Source organism: Helicoverpa armigera, chromosome 2, assembly GCF_030705265.1.
Source record: "Helicoverpa armigera isolate CAAS_96S chromosome 2, ASM3070526v1, whole genome shotgun sequence".
In the NCBI taxonomy this organism is placed as follows: Eukaryota; Metazoa; Arthropoda; class Insecta; order Lepidoptera; family Noctuidae; genus Helicoverpa; species Helicoverpa armigera.
The window spans coordinates 7,850,406-7,872,912 of NC_087121.1; the positions used below are offsets into that span (position 1 = coordinate 7,850,406).

At 36.4% G+C, this 22,507-nt stretch overlaps 1 protein-coding gene across 1 annotated transcript; it reads right to left on the reverse strand.

The window, feature by feature from the left end:
- Positions 1 to 14,430: 14,430 nt before the first annotated feature.
- LOC110371392 (protein I'm not dead yet) lies at positions 14,431 to 22,396 on the reverse strand. The gene is made up of 15 exons (XM_049844056.2): positions 22,315 to 22,396; positions 21,840 to 21,966; positions 20,984 to 21,136; positions 20,555 to 20,670; positions 19,685 to 19,799; positions 19,435 to 19,537; positions 19,130 to 19,190; positions 18,683 to 18,808; positions 17,701 to 17,815; positions 17,345 to 17,460; positions 17,173 to 17,264; positions 16,020 to 16,109; positions 15,447 to 15,646; positions 15,010 to 15,147; positions 14,431 to 14,566 (listed from the first exon to the last, which is right to left on the reverse strand). The coding sequence occupies exons 1-15, from the start codon at positions 22,371 to 22,373 to the stop codon at positions 14,438 to 14,440; spliced, it is 1,740 nt and encodes a 579-aa protein (XP_049700013.2). The 5' UTR covers positions 22,374 to 22,396; the 3' UTR covers positions 14,431 to 14,437.
- Between the last annotated feature and the right edge of the window lie 111 nt (positions 22,397 to 22,507).

Below are 22,507 nucleotides of genomic sequence, written 5' to 3' on the forward strand. Positions count from 1 at the left end.
GGCGTGACAATATTACATACACTGACATTTGACGCAAAGTTTGTTATTAAGACTGTAAATATGATTATCAGCAATATGATAAAGTAATTCGGAAAAATGTTGAGATGTCTGAGTGCATTTCCGATGTACCCATTCAGATCTGAATATTCCTTTTTAGCAGCTTCCGAGAGCGCAAATCCACCACCTGTAGGAAACATTTAATGGCGTTACAATTAAGAAAGGTAAAGGTTAAGGGAAAGGTATAATATAAGTACATATGTACATGTATGTACAATTCCTGGCGACGTTGATTTCTAGGAGTGAAGTATAAATCCACAAGTGTTTCAAAAGAAAGTAAAAGTTCTCTCTTTTACGTGCTTTTCTACTTATTAAGATAAATCATACCTAGGAGGAACATAAAACTGTATGGCATGTTTTTATTCATTACTGTCCAATCCAAAACTGACGGCACTGGCTTATTAGGCAGCTCGTCTTCTGTAAAAGTAACACGTAATCTAGTTTGTAGTTTGTAATTGTTTGTAACGCTTCTTTTTGAAACAAATCATTGTATATAAGGTCACGCCAGTGGTTTCACCCACATTTCTAGCGATTTAAAATAGCATTATAGTCCTCTTCAATGTCAAAACAATAATTCTCGAAATTAGTACGTTCAAGCAAACAAACCAAGATATCATTTCAAGTCAATTAAAAATTAATCATTAACACTTTTCTAAAGACTTATATTAAACTGATTGTATCATAAGAAAGCAAAATTGTTTATATGGATATGGTTACCTACCATATAGTCAAACCTGTTGGATCAAGTTTGAAAATGACACACTTCCTTTTAATTTTAGCTATGTTTTGTATTTTACGACAAGCGCGATACTGTTTAAGCAGGGGCTAGTTTGAAGTCTTGTAATAAAACTTACCACTAACGTAGAAGTTGCGAAAAAAGTCCAAATTAGATGGCAATAAAAGCATTAAAAAGCAAACTAAGAACGCTGCGGCAGAGTCTTGAACACTTTTAAAAATAATCAAAAGTTACTTTTCATTCATTTTGATTCCTTAATCATTTTCATTTTATTATAATTTCATACTTACAATTTATTGTTATTCAGACCGTAGTAATCAGAAATATAGTCTCCCCACCCGTAGAATATTTGTGGAGCACGTGAGAAAAACATTACAACTACACCACTGAATAATATTATTACCATCTGTAAGACATAAGAAGCATTAATTATTCAGAAACTTTAAATAATGTTTATGGTTCTCTTCTATGATTCTTATTATCCGTATAAGTAGTCGACGCGTATCATGATTGCATATGTGGAAAGGATATACGATACGCAGATACGATACGGTGATCGGATCGGGCAAATGATACATGTCTGGACCCGCCTTAATATAGTAAGTGCCTCATGTTAGGTAAAGTCTCAATTTTGGCGCAATCTCAAAAGTAGAAAGTAAAGTGAGGGATATTAATATTGTAACTTTTTCCTATTACTTATTATAAAAGGCTTACAATTTCCCCAAAAGGTTATTTTCCCCACTTTAACGGTATTCCCTGCAGCTTCTACTCCTGATTCGGGTATTTGCGTGCTCTGAGCGGCTTTGGTTTTAGGCCTGAAATGAGGACAATTACATACTGGTTTTAAATACTGGATACTGAAATGCTTCCTAAAATATGTAATCTAGTTGCTCTTTTTTTAAATCGCTTAAAAGACATTTCATAGTTTTAGGGTTTATTGCTCGCGGGAAGATCTAACGAGCGCATCCGGCCGTGCTCTCGTCGTCTCACTATAAGATGGTCATCGACACGAAGGTAGAAGAAGGATTTATTTATTCGATATTAAACGCGTTTATTGAAATACGTTAATAAAAATCGTTCCAAGTTTTATAATGTAGGCAATACAAAAGTACATTTTCAAAGTAACAGTTGATTTAAGTATATTTTTTTTGGGTTTTAGATGTGCGGTGGGAGTAGTTTTTGTCCGTTTTATTGTAGACGCGTTGAAGGCAGAGGATGGGAATGGAAAACATTTTGCAGAAGACAAGGAGATCAGGAAATTCTTGTCATATCTAGGTTCTACTTATCTATAGAAGGAATGGTGTACAAACTTTCATACTTGCATTATAATGTTAGTATATAAATAGGACTGCCACCTATATTGAAACGTGGAACACTGTGCCTCATGAAGCTTTGCATGAGCTATTGGACTACAAGTTCAACTTTGCCACGCTAGATGGAGCTGCACGTCTAAGTCAGTGACTTGTTTTTATTTTAAGATAATTTACAGCTGCTATCTTTTAAGTTATCGTACCTTTTATATATTTAATAATCATATGGTAAAATAAATACTAAAGTACGAAGGTAAAAATAAATAAATTATAAAGTTAATATTTTAAATGCAAATTAAACGCAAACTTCAGAATCTAATATCGTCTACTAGCCCTGAAGAAATAGCGATTGCACATGAATGTAACCTTCGAAAAGCTGGTAAAAGGGACTCTGCAGCTATCGTAAAAGAACTTTCTATGAGTTCACCTAAGAGAGGTTCCATGATGAAAACCGTATGAAAAAAAAATTCTTAGCGATAGCGTTCAAGTGACTGTGTCGGCCGATGAAGCATTAAGCATGATGGTAGTGCTGATATTACTGGGGTAAATTTAGAATTAATAACGAGGTTTCATATCAATTTAGTAACTCTCGGGTCGGGTTTTACAGTCGATTTGGATTCCTTCAATAGTTACACAGAACGAACCAGAAACTTGGGGAATACTCATGGTATAACATGCTAGTTAGAGTGTACAAAGTTTTATTTAATGGTCGGAATGTCATAGATTCGTGTATTGTACCGATTGGCCAGTTATCAGAGGAGGCACAAGAGGCTAGAAACGAAAGATAACCGAAGATACAGGGAATTATTCACTAGAAAAACGACACGAATAGACACCAATACCGACCTACTTAACAGACTTCTCATATCATCAGACCCCTTCATATCCAGCTTGAGACTTATAATGAAGAGAAAACGGAGTCCTTTAGATCCTGATGTCCTAAAATTGCTTTCTGTACCCACCGTAATGAGGCCGAAAGTGGAAATAGTGACTAAAATAACAAAATTTATTCATATCGCATTTTTTCAAATAAAACTTTATTTTCTCTCACTATTTAAGTATTTTTATTTATTTGTAAACCGAGAAATATTATTTTTTAACTTGTATATATTTTAATTAATTCGATTTGGAATTAAATCCCCCTAGATTGCGAGATTCTCACACTGTGCGCAGTCGCGGCGCTACCACCAAGCTAGACCCACGTTTGTTGATTCAAAAAACTACGCATAATATAAACGCATCAAGTGATGATGTTGATGCACTTATAGGGTGCAATAATGAAGGATTGGAGTAACAATGACTACACAAAATCGCATTATATTGTTTTACTAAGCATATATGCATCAAGAATGCTAGTTAATGCGTTTTTGACTAGTCGACGTAAGTTCTTCGAATTAGAATTATTGTTAAATTATATGCTATACCTTCCTATATTTTGAATATATGTGTCTATAAATACATTTTGGACAACTTATTCTTTATTTGGTACATATAGATCATATACTTATCGGACAAATTAGTTTGAAGTTACAGCAAAAATAAAAATAAAAACTTTAGGCGCGGTTTTCTCGAAAGTGTTCAAATCCTAGTTAATGCGTTTTTTATAAGCACGGCAGTATAGAACCTCGAAGAATAAAAGAATAAGTATTAAAATCAGTTCACGCAATCCAAAATTACCACCCAAAACCATATCCCTAACCATACATACCTCCACCATCTAGTTTTTTGCACATTAGTAACCCATTTTCCCAAGAGATATCGCTGTACGTTGGGCTACTTCGCACTATTAAGATTTTTTCGTAGTTCATGGGGTCAGGATAGGTGTGAAGCATAATCGGCGAAGTACGGAACCCTACACTGAGCGTGGCCCGACACGCTCTTGACTGATTTTTAATTGGGTGATTGGATTTCCACGTCTGGTAGCACTGACTGACAGCAACCGTCAATTGCACAAAAATTCGGTATTTTATTATACTCTTTTGCAAAAAAAGGGGGCACCTATGCGAAATATTGATTTTGGCCAGTTTCTTAGCAATTCTACAAAATTCAACTCTAACGCATGCTTGGCTAACCCTTTTGATTTGGTAGTAACATAATAATATTCCAATCATTGAAAACTTTTGAAGCATTCATAAAGTTCTTGAAACCAAGATTTCGCAAAGATGTCCGATTTTCTTGCAAAGAGTGTATGTGCATGGGTATTCATGAAATATTTTGGTCATTACCAGTTGCTACGTACTTTGGAAGGCACTTTACATTGGTGGACTGTCATTATTTCATCATTGGGAGTCAGAAGCCAGAAGTTTTGACAACCAGTCTTACCACGAGGTATCAGGCAGATTGTCCTGTCCGGGTTGAAAACGGGCGGGTCGTAACAAACCTTTTAAACAGTTTCATCGAAGAAAGGAACCATACAGTGTATATCAATAAATGGTCGTGTGAACCTTGTTGCATGGATATTATGATCTTTTTTTTCGTTGACAATATAGTTTTTTTTTTTTATGAAAAGAAAACAACCTAACCGTGTTTTGTTTTACGAAACATTCGATTTTAGCTGTCGGTTGAGTTGAAAATAATTTATTATAAATCTAACGAAGATAGTGATTCTGAAAAAAAATGGGGCTGGGGAAAGCGAAGAAGCCACCGTAAGTTTTTAGTTTATTTATTATTAATTTTGGAAGGTATTTTTTGGAATATGGACTGGTGTTAGCTTGGTTGGACAGTCGTCTTGTTGACATATCTGCATAGATTTAAAAATTTCATCGCGAATAAACTCTAAGGGTACATGCTACATTTATGGAGATACTTGGCGTCGAGTTTCGTGTTTCGTGATCGCAGCGCGAAGAATGTTTTTTTCTTCTGGTCAGGGTGAGGAGCAGCGAAACGGCACATTATCACGTGTGTGAATACAAATTAATAGCGATCCACGATATTGTTCATCGAGGTCCGACATGGAAAGAGGTCTCAAACTCCGCCCTATTACCTGACCCTATGGGTCAGTGGGTCGTCTTAGGAGCGGAGTTTCAATTTCGAAAAGTATACCTATGTCTGATTACATGTATTTAATATCTACTTTTTTTTTTGTTAATTACAGGCCTCCTCCTACTAGTACACTTGGAAGGTAAGTTTAATTTTGAATGACTTATTTTAATGATTATTTTAATTGTTTTAACGACTTACTAATTTGTTTTTTTATTTTTTTAGCTTTATTCCGAACCCATTGTAAGTATTTTTTTTATCGAAATAGTTATATTTTCTAGACCAAGTATTTCTAATTCTAACATAATAAATTGTTCCGTAGTTGGTCTCGGGAGCCCTCAAAAACACCAGTCCCAGGTATGGGGTTCAGAATCCAAAATATGTTTAAGAATAACTTCAGGGGCATTATTGGTTCATTGGTACCACTATGTGTTCTGTCGTGGCAAAGCGAGCGAGATAATGTAAGTATATCTTATACCAATACGATATATTTTTCAGATGAGTTGCAGATTTAGTTACTCAGGCAATGATTTTGTCATAGAAGTAATTGTAGCATCGATAGTGCCACAGAAGCATTTTTCTATCTATTGAAATTATTACAGCATGCCTTAACCGTGCAGCTGACGTGGCTGTTAATGTTTTGGTTCTTCCTTGTGCAACCCGTTGCGGTTCCTGCAACTGGTCTAATTACAGTATTCCTATTGCCAATGGCTGGTGTCATATCAAGCATTCAAGCATGCAACTGTTACATGAATGTAAGTAAATTTTCTTTAGAAGAATAGTGCCGTAATTTAATGGATGCGTTATGACCATTTGAAGCTTAATGTTGTAGTGGCCACACCCGATAGTAATGCTACATACTAACATGGTTATGATTTAGCAGAGTTTAAACAACCCCATACTTACGCAATAAAACCGCGGCAATTTATCAACCTATCTTTTCAGTTCAAAACCACTAGCTTTGATTGATTTAATAATGGCCTACTTTTTTCAGGAAAATATAATTCTTTTTCTACTATCTTCAATGCTTCTCGTATTGCTGAATAATTCCGGTGTGGATAAACGCATAGCATTATGGTTTATATGCTCTGGGGATGCACAACAATATTCTCCCAGAAGGTAATTTTTTATCCTCATCAGAAACATAGAGATATCACCTTTTACTCGCTATGAAACATTGGAATATCGCTGGAATATAGGTTTAAGCAATTGGTGGCTCTAATATCATGGTTCAGTAATAGCTCGTTAGTTATTTTGACCACATGTATTATCTTGCCCCCTATTGTAATAACAATTTTGACATCTTGTGATATTTTTTTCTACCTCATCTATTTACCTCACCATCTTGGGGTCGGCTTCCAGCCGAACCGGATTCCATTCTAACCAATACATCAACGGATTTACGCGTACTCTTTTTTCATCACAAACAAATGTGCGCGAACATAATATTATGTGAAATTTCACCATTATGCGTACTTTGTTCTCAGGATAATATTCAAGTTCAGTTCAGCGGCGTTCTTTCTGTCGATGTTAAGCAATCGGCTCATAATTTGTTCTATCCTTACACAGATGTCTACGTCCGTGCTAACTAAGATAGATGTAAGTGCAATATGTACATAATATTATAATTAAGTCCCTATATGCCAAAGGACTCTATTATCATGTGCCTAATCATTTCCTTAGTTGGCTTCCAAACTAGCGGAGATGCTTTTACCACCAGTAGATTTTTCATGGAGCGGATTATCAAATTTTAAGTATCGTCATAAACTATAATGGAGTCTTTTGTTAACTACATGCATAATTATGTTTCAGGGATCAACATTAAAATCAGGCAATATGCCAAATTTTGTTACTATGCGATATATTGTTAATAATGCAATCCAAGTTTCCGCAGGGATTGGTATGTAATTTTATAATTGACGGGTTGGCGATGTTTTTGTCTATGATCATTTGTTGTTTTTTTTTTTGTTATTTTTACAGACACTTAATGTATGTATTATCATCACTAATTTAGTGGTTTTAAAAACTAGCTTTGTTCGACTGTAATTTTACGTTCTGCTTGTAACGTTAACGTTCTGTTTGTAAATGTATTCTCTCTTCATCAGACAGTTTTTGTAGAGTATGTACATATACTTAAGTAAACAAAAACAGGGTTGGGCCACAACCCACAAAAGCATGACCATTATCCTTTGTCTGCATTTGGTGATAATAAAATTGTATTTTCAGGTAGCACTGCAATTATGCATTCTGCATCTGTAACTATGCTCTTTCGGGCAATTTTTGTGGAGTATGTATATTTGTATATAGATTTAATGTTTGATTTTATTAAGAGTTCCTAAGCATATTTAGGTATAAGATCATAAAATATTTTATATTTTCTCTTTCATTCGCAGATTTGCTCCCAAAGGCATGGAATACCCCGATATATTCAATTATCTGCAATATTCGGCTTTTGCTTTCCCCGTCGCATTTGTAATGTTCATCTTTTGCCTTATTTACCACATGATACTAACAAAATCGTAAGTTTTGTGATTAACTATTTGTGTAGAACAGGTTAAGGGTTAAAACATTTACCATGGACTAGTAAAAGGGAGTCTATGTGTGCATTATAAAGTTGCTTCTGACTCTTTATTTCGTCTTAATGGTAATATCAGTATCGGGTTTTACACTATGATTGTGTTTCGGATGGCACGTTAAACTGTAGGTCCCGGCTGTCATTGAACATCCTTGGCAGTCGTTACGTGTAGTCAGAAGCCAGTAAGTCTGACACCAGTCTAACCAAGGGGTATCGGGTTGCCCGGGTAACTGGGTTGAGGTCAGATAGGCAGTCGCTTCTCGTAAAGCACTGGTACTCAGCTGAATCCGGTTAGACTGGAAGCCGACCCCAACATAGTTGGGAAAAGGCTCGGAGGATAATGAGTATCGTGTTTTACAGTTTTGGTTTTTATTAACTGCCTCGTTGGTCTAGTGGTCGCATCCGTAACTGCTGTGCACGAGGTCTCGGGTTCGATTCCCGGGGCAAACCGAAATCGCTTTGTGAGTTTTAGAAACTTTCACAAAACAGCCTGAAATTTCAAATTTTTTGATAGATACACCAGTGCATCGGAGAAGCACGTTATTGTCTGTGCACCTATATTCTCGTAAATGCTCTTGCCCTATAATATGTCCTGTGCAGTAGGCCGATAACCTTACATGAGTTTCCGCCATCTTATTTCCCATTTATTTTATTTAGGGCCCTGAAAGTACCGATGCCTTCTGGCAAAATGGAAGAGTTGCGGACTGGCTTTCTGAAGTTTCGAGAAGAGTTACCATCTAAAACTAGTCTACATGAAAAGGTTTGTTACCCTCATCAACTGCCAAGCCTTTTTTCAATTGTGTTGGGGTCAGCTTCGATAATTCTAACCTGATGCACTTGATTACCAGTATTTTACATGGAGGGACTGCGATTGATCGATCCACGCAACTGATACTTGCGCATGGGCCTGCCTGATAATATAATGCACAAAATAAACTCTTTTGCAAAAAAAGCGGGTACATATGCGAAATCTAGGTTTTAAGGACTTTACGTGCATTTCAAAGGGTTTAATAACTGTAGCATGTTACTAGCATCAAAAGGGCTAGCCAAGCATGCGTGAGAGTGTATTCTAAATTTGAATTTTGTAGAATTGCTAAGAAACTGTTTAAACGTTGTTTTGGATTTATTCCCGGTAGAAAGTTCGTGGGCGTTTTGAAAAGTTTTTGACCTGATTTTCAGAAAACTGATAATGCAATTTTAATTAATGATTAATGTACACTTCTGTTACATCAAAACATTTTTTGAAAATCTGAGTATTTGATATTTCACTTGCTCTAAATGGTCTATGCTGATGATAGACGCCAATGTTAAGAGTTTCGGTATTTTTGTGTAAAGCGTTTTATCGTTTAGATATTGTTCCCACGCGGTTAAAATATCCCTTTCTCATAAATGAACACTATTTAGAGGAGTATCAGTACTTTGGGCTGCGAAAAAACAAATTTAAAGTTAGGTAGGTGTCATTTGATTGATGTAAGTATTTTTGAAGGTAAAAAGCGGTCCCCCGACACGTCAAAATTTAGTTTAGTCTGACATGCTTTAGTTGGTACTTACGTATATGCGATCTCGGCCAAAGGAAGCTGTTTAACAATCCTCATGAATCTAGATTTACAGCAAAAATATAAATCGGTTTATCCATTTCATTCCGGCATTCCAGGGTTTCATCCGCCACATCCCATTTCCAGCATCAGGTTCTCGTCAATTAGAAACATGAAGAGAACTCGTCAAGACAAATTCAACGAGCCCAAACTCGATGGGTTTACTAAAAGGCAGTTCAGGGTTACGTCTCCTAGCTTCATGCCCTAACAGCGGACCAGCTCAGTGATTCCAGAAGACATTAGTGTTTCAAATTTCAGGTCCTACATATGTTTGCAAGTAAACTGAGCGTGTAACATTCCTATCACACCTTACAAACGAGCTGATGACCTTGAAGACCTGAACCGATTTCCACCAAACATAGCTAAGAACACTCCCGAATGACATTCCTTTTAAACAAAAAAAACACATTACAATCGGATCATCCGTTTGGGAGCCACGATGCCACGTACACACACACACACACACACACACACACACACACACACACACACACACACACACACACACACACACACCCTCACACACGCACACACACAGACACGTCAAACTTATAACACCCCGTCGTTTTTGCGTCGGGGGTTAAAAACACTGGTACTCAGCTGCATATTCGGTTAGACTGCCGACCCAAACATAGTTGGAAAAAGGCTCGGAAGATGGATGGATTTCAGAACACTATAGACTTCTTTCTGACACTTCAATTGTTACAGCTCACCGTAATCTTTCTCATAGTTACTCTATGTATGTTTTTCTTCCGCTGGTGTAAATGGTTCGAGGGATGGGCAGACTTCTCGGCTACCGAGGGTGCTCCACAATTGCCAAGGTAAAGTACCTTTTACAGCTCTTAAAATATTATTTTCTATTCAAAAAACTTCTTACTAATTGATTTGAATACCTGCAGTTTGGCTTATGTTTAATTTTTCCTTTTCAGAGTTAAAGATGCAACGGTTGCAGCTATATTTGTTATATTTCTCCACACTCTGCCTAAAAGCTATAGTTTTCTGAAGTTCCTTAATATTGAGAGTAAGTAAGGGCCAGGCCACAACAGTGCGTTGCGACGTCGCATCGCAAAAATCAACGACGCATATCATATTAATCGCATAGCTGTGCAATGTTGTTTTTGCGATGCGACGCCGCAACGCACTGTTGTGGCCTGGCCCTAAGACTTTTTATACAGAAGACAAACCGGCAATAATTCGAAAAGCTTGTATGTTTAGATTAAAATTGGGTAATTTTTGTAACCATTGTTTCAGGAAAAAGTCAATTACCGCCTTTAAAACCTGAGTCAGCCGTACTGTGGTGGAGATTTGTTGATAAAAACGTAAACTATGCGTATTACTTCGTATTCGGTATGTTTATTTTTATCTTTGTCGTATCAATGGCGATCGTTAATTTTAAAGAGTAAAAATTGATCATTATTTTTGTTGGGGAAACGATTTCTCTTAAATTTTAACGTTTAACATCGTAACGCACATTAATTGGTTCCTTATAATATTATTATGTAGATTACAATAGTTCTCTTTACCTTCTCTAACCGGAATACTGAAAAATCTGTACTTAAAGAATCTGAAACTAATTACTAAATGTCACAACAACCAGTTCCTGTGTAACCATGGCAACACTCATACAATAAAGGTGCATTTTGAATGTTAGCTACTGACTGCAACTACCGACCGCACTTGCAGCGACATGCTGCTACCGCTTGGATCTAAAATCAGTAGTATCAGTGGCGGTAGGTTCGGTCGGCAGTCGTAGCTAGCTTTCAAGACGTACCTTAAAGTAGTCTAGGTTTTTATAGCACTTACTTTTAGTCCAAATAATCACAATCAAATCAAAAAATGAGTTATATAGATAGGCATCCAAAGACTAACTAATGGTGCGTGACGTTGCTTGCACACATGCAGATGAAATCTGTAGGGGTAGTTCTGTTACAGCCTTTTTATCATCCCACTGCTGGGCACAGGCCTCCTCTCACATGGAGAAGGATTGAGCGTTAATCACCACGCTTGCTCAATGCGGGTTGGTGATTTCAGACTTTATAGTCCAGGTTTCCTCAAGAAGTTTTCCTTCACCTTTTTATCAGCCATTGGTGTCTAAGATTTACCTAGAAAGTACATACAAACTTAGAAAAGATGCATTGGTATTTGCCTGACCTGGAATCGAACCCACACCCTCATACTCGAGAGGTTGGTTCTTTACCCTCTAGGCCACCACGACTAGTAGGGGTAGTTCATTCTTTTGGAATATGGTGGTACGATACACGTATTGTGGTTCCATATAAACAGGTGCACTGGGCTGCATCCAGTAAGACTGAAAGTTGTCTTCAAATTGTTATACAACCTCTTGTCTTGGAAAGCTCTGCAGACCTCTGACGGTGTAACATAAGTCAGTATTAAATTTGGAAGTCTGACCGTTCAAAAAGCGGGAATATGTATTAAATAAAACTTTATGAACTAAAGTTGTCTGGTATCGACAGCATTATCTTGCTTAAATGATAGTAATATTGAGCTACGTGATAATCTATATAAATAAAAAAGTTTGTTGTTCGTTAGTCTGATTAAAACTCGAGAACGACTGGGCCGATTGAGCTGATTTTGGTTTTAAAATGTTTGTAGAGGTCCAGGGAAGGTTTGAACGATACGAAGTTCGCGGGATCAGCTAGTTTCTAATATAATTTCAAAATCCGTCCAGATTTTGAAAGATAAAAAATAAATCTATACTAATATTATAAAGCTGAAGAGTTTGTTTGTTTGTTTGAACGCGCTAATCCCAGGAACTACTAGTCCAATTTGAACAATTCTTTCGGTGTTAGATAGCCCATTTATCGAGGAAAGCTATAGGCTAGGATGTTTTTATCCGGGTTCGTGCAGAGGTTCCTACGGGATGCGGGTGAAACCGCTGGCAGAAGCTAGTCGTCTATAAATTACCATCAGACAAACTACATAGCCAATCGTTCGTAAGTGTCTCTTGTTGGATACGTGTATGTACATAAAAAAACTGCGAGCTTGACGGTTCTTTTAAAATCTTTCAGGTAGTGCATTGTCGATAACTATTGCCGCCGAGAAGACTGGCCTGCATCGAATTATTGGCGAAAATCTTGGAAAAGTTATAACAGGAAAACCTTGGAATGTGGGCCTTTTTATCACTCTCTTCCTTATAACAGTCCTGGCAAATATAATGTCTGCGGTCCCAGCTTGTACAGTATTTCTTCCGTTTGTATTATGTGCGGTTAGTATTTTAAAATTCTGAAGATTCTTTAGTGACTAGAGATGACTGATTTAAAAACTTTCTGACAATTTTTATTGATACAATGATTGCCCCCCCCCCCCCTTATTTTTTTGTAGGTATTATTTTATCTATTTATAGCCGGGCGCAAGGGGCACAGCAACTGATATCTAACCAAGCGCTACATAAAAACAAGTATCAAAAATAAAGTTTAAACGCTAGCTTACATTCTATTTGCGCTTCCACAATTACTCATAGTAGGTAAATAGGCGTTAAAAATTTCTTTACTTGCAAAATTCTTTATTTAAATCTTTATCTGCCTCTAGTAATATCACTCCAAAATTGTATACATACCTACTTAATTTTAAGTTGAAATTTTTTACTATTTTGTGTATGTACCTTCACGCTACGTTTGAAATGCATCCAGTCAAAATTGAATCTACATGTCCGATGGGTGGGGCACTGGTGATCCGTAACACAGGCATCCCATGCCTTTCACGGACACCAGCTCCTCACATATATAATACATATAAGACTGAGTAATTGTACCGTTTTTAGTTATAAACAAAACATTGTGCGGAGAAATAAATAAATTGATTTTTCCTCTGACTGACTAAGTAACACAAAACACTGAGAGATAAAATAAAACTTTCGACATGGCTATAGAAATCTGTGGTAAAATGAACACAGTCAACGGACTTTCAGACATCGAATTCTAGAGCCATACGAGTTTTATTTTATCCCTTTGTCTTATTTTACCGGATGTAATTTTTTTTTACAGTCAGTGGATGCTGCTCAACCTTGGCCAGGCAAAGTTTACGTTGCAGCATTAGGCGTCGGCATAGCATCGTCTTTCGGATTCAGCTGTCCTTTCCTATATACTCCTGCTTACTTCTGTCATTACACTGGGAAAGTACCAATACTGAAAATGGTGAATACCTTATGCAAATTGTTTTATTACTACATACCGTATCAACGTTGTTTAAATGATAAGAAAAATTCTAAATTCGTTGCGCAGTTTTGAAGTATAACAATTCCTGTACAGTTGAAAGTATTACCTACTACAGTATTACAAAGTGCCACCGGGCTGACTTGGCAGCTCCCACCGGAGCCTTGTACACTTGGGGTTCAACATAAATTATAAACAGACAGACAAATAGCGGGAAGCAACTTCTATACATATATACTATGTAGTGGTATATGGAACTCATAGCATGTCTTTTTACAGGCTAAATATTCTTTCATACCGGTGTTGATATGCCTCGTAACTTTGTTTGTTGCCCTTATGATATGGGCACCGTTTTTATTCGACCCTGATGACGCCGGTATCATGGCCATCCCGGTGCCGGGCGGCCCAGGTGAGACGACGACGGTGACCGAAGCAGCACCAGGAGGTCTTTAAAAGTACTGATCCAATTCAAGTTTAGATGTTACGTGTTATTTACTACAAGTTTCCACGGTTTCACAATGGAACATACCATATATATTTTTGTTATGTAAAGTGAGAAATAAAGCACTGTTAAGTTCAATGTTAAGGAATTTTTTTTTGTTTGTTTCTTTGTACCCTAAGAGCTCCGAAACGACTGAACTGTTTTGAATAATTATTTCAATGTTGGGAAGATAGATTGTGTCCGTCCGTAAGGATGGATGAACCACTTTCTGTATCGTAATGATTTTTTTGTATTTAGTAGTTAATAAGTTGAAAAGAACCTATTGTAGGATCAATCTTGGGATTTGTAGTATAATAGTTCAAAAGTTGTATAAAAAAAGGTGGCCCCTTAATCTAAATATTTAGACTACGTGGCACATAACGATCCACCCATAACACTAGGAAGTATGTGACTCAGGTACACACACACAGGTACACAGGTCAGGTCAGGTACAAGTCAGCTACTACATTGAGACAATGATTAAAACATTTGTTTTTCAACTTGGAGATTTCTCCAAGTTGGCATTATACTTTTATTTATCCATCCAACTCAAATCGGACGTGTATTTGTTCAAATCGGGCCATACAACAGGCGCCCAGAAGCACATGCTTATCCACGTCAACAATATGGTCGTAACAGTTGGACCAACACCAGCTTTTACCTGTGAAAACATGCGATAGATCGTTAAAGAGTTTTGTTCAGATGCATTATCCTCCTGCCCTTATCCCAATTACAGCTTGACTTGGACTTGCCATAATTATATTGACATTTGTCTTGGGACTTGGAACAGTGAAAGTGTTAGTTTGGAGTCGGCACAATATGTTTTTCTCCTTCCATACATTTACGTCATCTTGCAAAATACCATTATTTCTAACCATGTTGACTTTCAAACAATTCATTCGTTGTTTTTTTGTCGTTTCTTCCACTATATCTATTAACGCTCATGCCCAATACCACGCCAAAATTTTCCTCAAAATGTAACTCATTCCTCCGCTATACCTAGGTATACGCCTATAACATGACAGCTATATTCTCTCAAATACTCATTCCTTCCGTTTAAATGACCAAAATTAAAAATAAATAAATAAATAAAAAATGTCTTACCATTTTCATTGTAGGTATTTTAGCAGCGCCCTGGATAACTAAATTGCCCGGAGTGCCAACAGGCAAACAAAAACAAAAAGAAGCCGAAATACCGGAGGCAATGTTATACCAAAGAGGGTGAATGTTTATTTCTTTGCCCTGTAAAAAACATTATAATCTCTGAGGGTGTAAAACTATAAACATAATACTAGTTTACAAAAGATCTTTCAACTTGAAGACAAAATAGATTTTTTGATACTAAAGAAGTCGAAATCTGGCCTACCAGACCTTCGCTGCTAAGAAAGTGATTTTTTTTACAAGAGTATAAAGTTGTTTTTTAACCGAGCGCTCAATTTTGATCCCCGAGAAGCGAGGAATGCAAAAATGTTGTCACAACAGGAGCGAATTTCTTATAAATTGAATCGTGAGAACAATATCAAAATTTTGAATTAACATACCAATTGCATGACTATAGGCGTGACAATATTACATACACTGACATTTGACGCAAAGTTTGTTATAAAGACTGTAAATATGATTATCAGCAATATGATAAAGTAATTCGGAAAAATGTTGAGATGTCTGAGTGCATTTCCGATGTACCCATTCAGATCTGAATATTCCTTTTTAGCAGCTTCCGAGAGCGCAAATCCACCACCTGTAGGAATTTAAAAGGCGTTACAATTAAGGAACAAAGTTTATAAACAAAACACCTTAAAGAGAAATATATAAAAGGATATAATAAGTGCCTTCTTTAGAAACGATTGTGTAAGTCAATGATTTAATTTTTAACGATAGTGCAGGTCCTAAATGGAGTTTTTTCAAAGACAAAGCTTCGCAAAATCATTAGTAACTCTCCCATGGTCCACGCATCTGTGCCAGTCAGTGTTATGAAGTGAAACTTTTTTTAAAGGTTTAATATAAGTATGTACATACAATTCTGTGAGTGAAGTATAAATCCACAAGTGTTTCAAAAAAAAGTAAATATTCTCTCTTTTACGTGCTTTTCAACTTATTAAGATAAATCATACCCAGGAGGAACATAAAACTGTATGGCATGTTTTTATTCATTACTGTCCAATCCAAAACTGACGGCACTGGCTTATTAGGCAGCTCGTCTTCTGTAAAAGTAACAATGTAGTCTAGTTATTTGTTTGTAACGTTTCTTTTTGTAACAAATTATTATAATATAGGTCACACCAGCAGCATCGCCCGCGAATTATCTGGAGCGAAAGGATAAAAAAATTGATAAAAAAACACGCTAGTCGTGTATTGTCATCAGAACTCGGAGCGTGTGCAAAATTTCATCCTAATCGAAGACCGGGAAGTGAGTCAAATTAAGATTACAAGATTTTCTTACATACGTAGTTACAAGTAAAGCTAATATGTATACGCGTGTTAAAAAGTTCCTATAGCCATCTTCAATAAATTCCGAGATAAGTGTGTTCAAGCAAACAAACACACAAACCAAGATAAACAACATCATTTTAAGTCAATTCAAAATTAATATTTTACACATCAATGAAGACATATTGGACTAATGAGGGTTTTCTAAAATGGCGTCCACGAGGTGGCAGCACCGAGTCGTCAGGTCCAGGTAACTGTCAAAGTGCTTATCTTTACTATGAATAGTGAACGATTTTAGTGTTTTTTTTATTTTATAATTAAAGCACTGCATTATTGTTTTACTATTGAGGTTGAGTAAATAAAAAAAACTAAATCATATTGTGTTAACAAATTTTTCAACAAGCTTTTCCTTAGTACCAGTGACTTTTGCACCCTCTCTCTTAGCTCAATTTTTAGTTCGGAAACCTTATTCTGACCGTAGTCCATAATAAAATCAATAACACTTCCAATATAACAGAATTTCAATAAACGGCACCTACAATTCCATACTATTTAACAGCTGTTTGGACCAGACGCATACGTGGCGCCACCCGGTGGCAGAAGAAAGGGAAAAACCCCGCATTGTATTGATATATTAGAAAGTAAGTGTTAAAGGGGTAATAATCAAAACTATTGGAGCAGTTTTAGAAGTTGGCCAGTTTTAAAATTTTTTGACAGAAAATGACACACTTCCACTTAATTACAGCCATATTACAGCTATGTTTTGTTTTTTACGAGAAGCGCGATACTGTAGCTAGTTAAGCAGGGGCTAGTTTGAAGTCTTGTAAAAAAACTTACCGCTAACGTAGAAGTTGCGAAAAAAGTCCAAATTAGATGGCAATAAAAGCATTAAAAAGCAAACTAAGAACGCCGCGGCAGAGTCTTGAACACTGTTAAAAATAATCAAAAGTTACTTTTCATTCATTTTGATTCCTTAATCATTTTCATTTTATTATAATTTCATACTTACAATTTATTGTTATTCAGACCGTAGTAATCAGAAATATAGTCTCCCCACCCGTAGAATATTTGTGGAGCACGTGAGAAAAACATTACAACTACACCACTGAATAATATTATTACCATCTGTTAGACATAAGAAGCATTAATTATTCAGAATTATTCAGAAACTTTAATCAATGTATATTGTTTTCTTCTATGATTCTTATTAATGAAATGCACTTTATATGTGTAGTGCCTTATGTAGGGAGGCCCATGTATGCCCAAGTATGCTAAATTTTGGCGCAATCTCAAAAGTAGAAAGCAAAGCGAGGGATATTAGTATTATAACTTTTTCCTATTATCTACTTATTATAAAAGGCTTACAATTTCCCAAAAGGTTATTTTCCCCATTTTTTTCAGTGTTTCTTCAACGGTATTCCTAGCAGCTTCTACTCCTGATTCGGGTATTTGCGTGCTCTGAGCGGCCTTGGTTTTAGGTCTGAAATGAGGACAATTACATACATATTAGTATAATGTTATATAAACTGGCTAAGTTTAATACTTCCTAAAATATGTAATCTAGTTGCTTTTTTTTTAAATCGCATAAGACATTTCTTGGTTTATTAATTCAAAATTAAACGCGTTTCTTGAATTAGGTTAATTGAAGTAGGCCTCAGTTTACATAATAATATAGGCAATACAAAAGTAAATTTTCAGAGTAATTTGGGTTTTTGAGGTGCGGTGGGGATAGTTTTTGTCCGATTTTTTGTAGACCGTGTGTTGGAAGCAGAGGATGGAAATGAACTACCTGAAAACATTTTGCAGAAGACACAAGAAGATGAGATGAAATTCTGGCCGTATCTAGATTATGGCGGTCCTACTTATCTACAGAAGGAACTATGAACATTCCTTAGGGTGTACAAACTTCCATACTTGGTTATAATGCGAATTTATAAATAGGACTGCCACCTATATTAAAAAGTGGAACACTGTGCCTCATGAAGCTTTGCATGAGCTTTTGAACTACAAGTTCAATTTTGCCACGTTAGATGGAGCTGCATGTCTAAGTCAGTGATTTGTTTTTATTAACATAATAATTTACAATGTTTAGCTATCTTTCAAGTTATCGTACCTTTTACATATTTACTAATCACATAGTAAAATAAATACTAAGGTGCGAAGGTAAGAATTAACTATGAAAATAAATATTTAATTCGGTTGTAACCACGTCAATAATGTTATTGAGTTAATACTGTGGGGACTCCTTTTCTTCATAGTAAACGGTTGTTTTAAGAAAGACGGTCGTTTATGTGGCCTTAGATATTTACATCAATTATACCTAATTAAAAACATATTATTACTATACCTTAAAAATCCCAGATACATGAATATCATGTAAAAGTAAAGTCCTGCTTCCAATACAAGCATATATGGAATGGAAAATGCGGAGAACTTCGGAAATGACAAATACTCGGGTGCCGAGGGGTATGCCCTGAAATAACGGTATTCGATTATTTGAAATGACCGTTATACTAGACCGGAATAGTAGAACGTCTTACTAGTAATCTATACTAATATTATAATGCTTAAGAGTTTGTTTGTTTGTTTGAACGCGCTAATCTCAGGAACTACTGGTCCGATTTGAAAATTTCTTTCAGTTTTAGATAGACCATTTATCGAGGCAGGCTATAGGCTACTTTTTATCCCGGTACGGGAAGTAGTTCCCACGGGATGCGGGTGAAACCGCTGGCAGAAGCTAGTAATACAAATACAATTTTATTAATTAAGAAAACAAAATTATCATACAATTTACCTTTCGAAGAGTCCTTTGAATACTAAATTAGTTGCAGTGCCCACTAAAGTACCAATTCCTCCTGAAACACGAACACGTCACGCATAGTAAGTATACTATACATCAATGATACACTAAAATAAAAATGTGTTACTAATTACTTTGAAGTAATTTAAAAAACGTGCCTATCTAGCGACTCGCGCATGTACCAATACAATATACCCATCCGCTTGCTCTTGTCACTTGCGCAAGTTATAATAATAATGCCGGGACACTTGCTCCAGCTACATGCACCGTGTGGACGCACCCTTAAATCAGTAACTTACCAATAGTTGCTGAAAAGGACGCGGCGCAAAAATAACAAGTAGTTATATCTGAGGCAACTTGTACACCATCGCTGTCCAAGTCGTAAACTTGTATAAGATTTTGCTGAAAAAAAAAATAGTCTTTAATTTTTTTATGTACTTTTTTTTAATTTGTATGTTGATTCTAAAATTTAAATAAAAAGTCAAATAGGTAATATTGTTTCACACACAATATTGTTTACACATCTTGTACATGTTCTTAAAAACTAACTTTTTCGAAAACATCCAACAGAGCGAAAATAATGGGAACCATCATAGATGACGCTGCGGTATTAGTGATCCACATCGAAATGAACATTGTTGTGATTGACATCGCAAACAGCAGTCTGAAAGAAACATTTCATTTTAAGGGTGCATCTACACGAGGCATGTAGCTGGAGTAAGTTAACATGCGCAAGCGACAATTTACAAGAGCACGCGGGTGGGTACTTTGCTTTGGTACACGCGCGAGTCGCTGGAATAGCACGTTTTTAAAATGCATGTTCCTCAACACGTGCAAGCTACTTGCACCGTGTAATTGCACCCTAACTGTAAATATTACCAGAAGGTTTGGCCAGTAAGTCCGCTACTTTCTTCTGCTTCTCCCATACCGGGAGAATGTACATAAGACGGGAGTAGTCCTTCTTACCTCCCAAAAAATGAAAAGTAAAGATTCTTTGAGATTAAATAAAGCTCAGGGCTAAAAAAATACAATCACGGTTTGGCACATTATTACAAATGTATTGAAAATCAATCATGCCGTGTTCCTAAGATATTTGGGGTAAAAATAAAATATAGGTTTATTATAAAAAAAATATTAATATATCTGATGACTTTTTTTATGAGGAAAAAATCTGGTAGGTTTTAGTTTTAATTAACTTCTATTGGTACGCCCATCCTTATAGGATTTGGACTTATAGAAAACACAAATTCACCGACTTCTTTTGAATTCAGAACGGAATTTAAAAAATCTCGTGCCTTAATTTTACGTAGCCTTAGGACTCTCAAAGAGCCTAGTCAAAGGACAAAAGCAGAATACTGTAACTAAAAGTAACACTTTATAAATTAGGTACTCAAAAACACTTAGTAAAAAGAATGATACCTATAGTGCGAATATCCGATGAGGCTAATAGTATGCAAAGCTAGTCTTTGATGCAACCCTGACTGTTCCACAGCTTGTGCTAAGATCATACTTCCGCAGAACATAAGAACAGTGTCCTGAAAGTTAATAAAAACCTCATTCATTATTTAGCATTATTTATTAAGAATTCAACGCCAACTTGGTCAACGCCAGTCTAACCAAGTGGATTGGGTGGCCCGGGTAACTGGGTTGAGAAAGTCAGATAGGCAGTCGCTCCTTGTAAAACACTGGTACTCAGCTGCATCGGGTTAGGCTGGAAGCCTACCCCAAATGGTTGGAAAAAAAGGCTCGGGAGGTGATGATGATTAAGAATTGACGATAGTTTCAATCAATTATATCAGCTAAATTTTCATTTTTATTTAAAGTTTACATTTTATTTCTTGTACTTACATTTATGTAACACAGACAAGTGGTTCGTGTGTCCATAATACCAGTTAAAGGAAAGATAACGATAGGAAGAAAAGATGTAATTGTCAATGGTATGCATTCCGTAACCCAAAATACAGCCATCAAACATAGAGTATAACCAGCCCATTGATATTTCTAGAAGGAAATACATTATATTAATTGAATGAAAACAAAGATCTGATCACAACAAAGAGAATTGGAATTTCGTACATTTCGTACTATCAATTCGTACATTTATGAGGGCCTTGATAAATAGGAAAAAATTGCCGTGCAGCAAAACCAACATTTGGGAAATGTGCTGCACTTTAGACAAACAAATATTACCCTACGTTTCTTAAGGGTGCGTCTACACGGTGTATGTAGCTGGAGCAAGTTAACATGCGCAAATGACAAGAGCACGCGGGTTGGTATTTTCCTTTAGTGCATGCGCGAGTCGCTGGACCCGCACGTTTTTAAAGTGCATGTAACCTGCGCATGTACCTCAACATGCGCAAGCTATTTCCACCGTGTAGATGCACCCTTAACGAAAAAAGAGGCAAGCCTAGAGATTGATTGTGTAAGGCCGCGAACGCACAGGCAGGTTTCTTGCTTAGCGCCTAGTGTCTAGCGCGTCACCTAGCGAGTCGCCCAGTAAAACGAACGTTCTAAAATGAACGCGACCGGTTGCACTGCGCGCTTAGCGCCTAGCTAGTCGCTTGGCGTGCATCCATGTAAACAAACGTGTTTGTTTTTTGTTTCGAGGCGGATGAAAGCCGCTAGGCACTAGGCGCTAAGCAAGCCACCTGCCTGTGCGTTCGCGGCCTAAGAGATTGTTATGCAAAAGTAATTTTGTTGTTACCTGTGGTGGAAACGGTAGCAGCATAAGAAGTAATATGATTGGAGTCAACAGACATAGTAGACCGCGCCAGTAGACGGACAGAAACAGAGTCAGTTTTTTCCTCCTTGTAAGCTTTATATCATCCTCCCTGTATTAAATTAATAGTAAACAACATTTTATTAAAATTATTAAAAAATAATTTAGTCCTAAGTAAAAAAACCTACCTAGTAATATTTTTTTGTATGCCTCATAAATACTACTGATACTATTAATTTCACAAAAGCATATCAAGGTATAGGAAAATGTTTCCCTGGGACGCGTTAAAGTTTCCCTGGTTATTTTAATTATTATGTCTCATTCTATCTTTTCTACTATCTATCAAACAAAAGCCAAACCATGCATTGACTTTTCCTTAGTAAGTTTCCTTTCTAAAGTAATTTTACAATAAGTGTCGGAACTCTTGTATTGAAATACCTATATATGCTTAATTGCTTACGTTTCAGCAGATAGTCTATCTTCTTGAGGCTCCGTTTGATCAGTAACTTCTTCTGCCATATTAACACGAACACAAACAAATGCGTTTTACTATTATGACCAAATCTCTAAGTATCGAATATCGAGTAGGCCATGCAGTCACAGTAGGTAATGTTTAAGGTACGTTTCAATTGCTTTACAACCATGGAGAACCA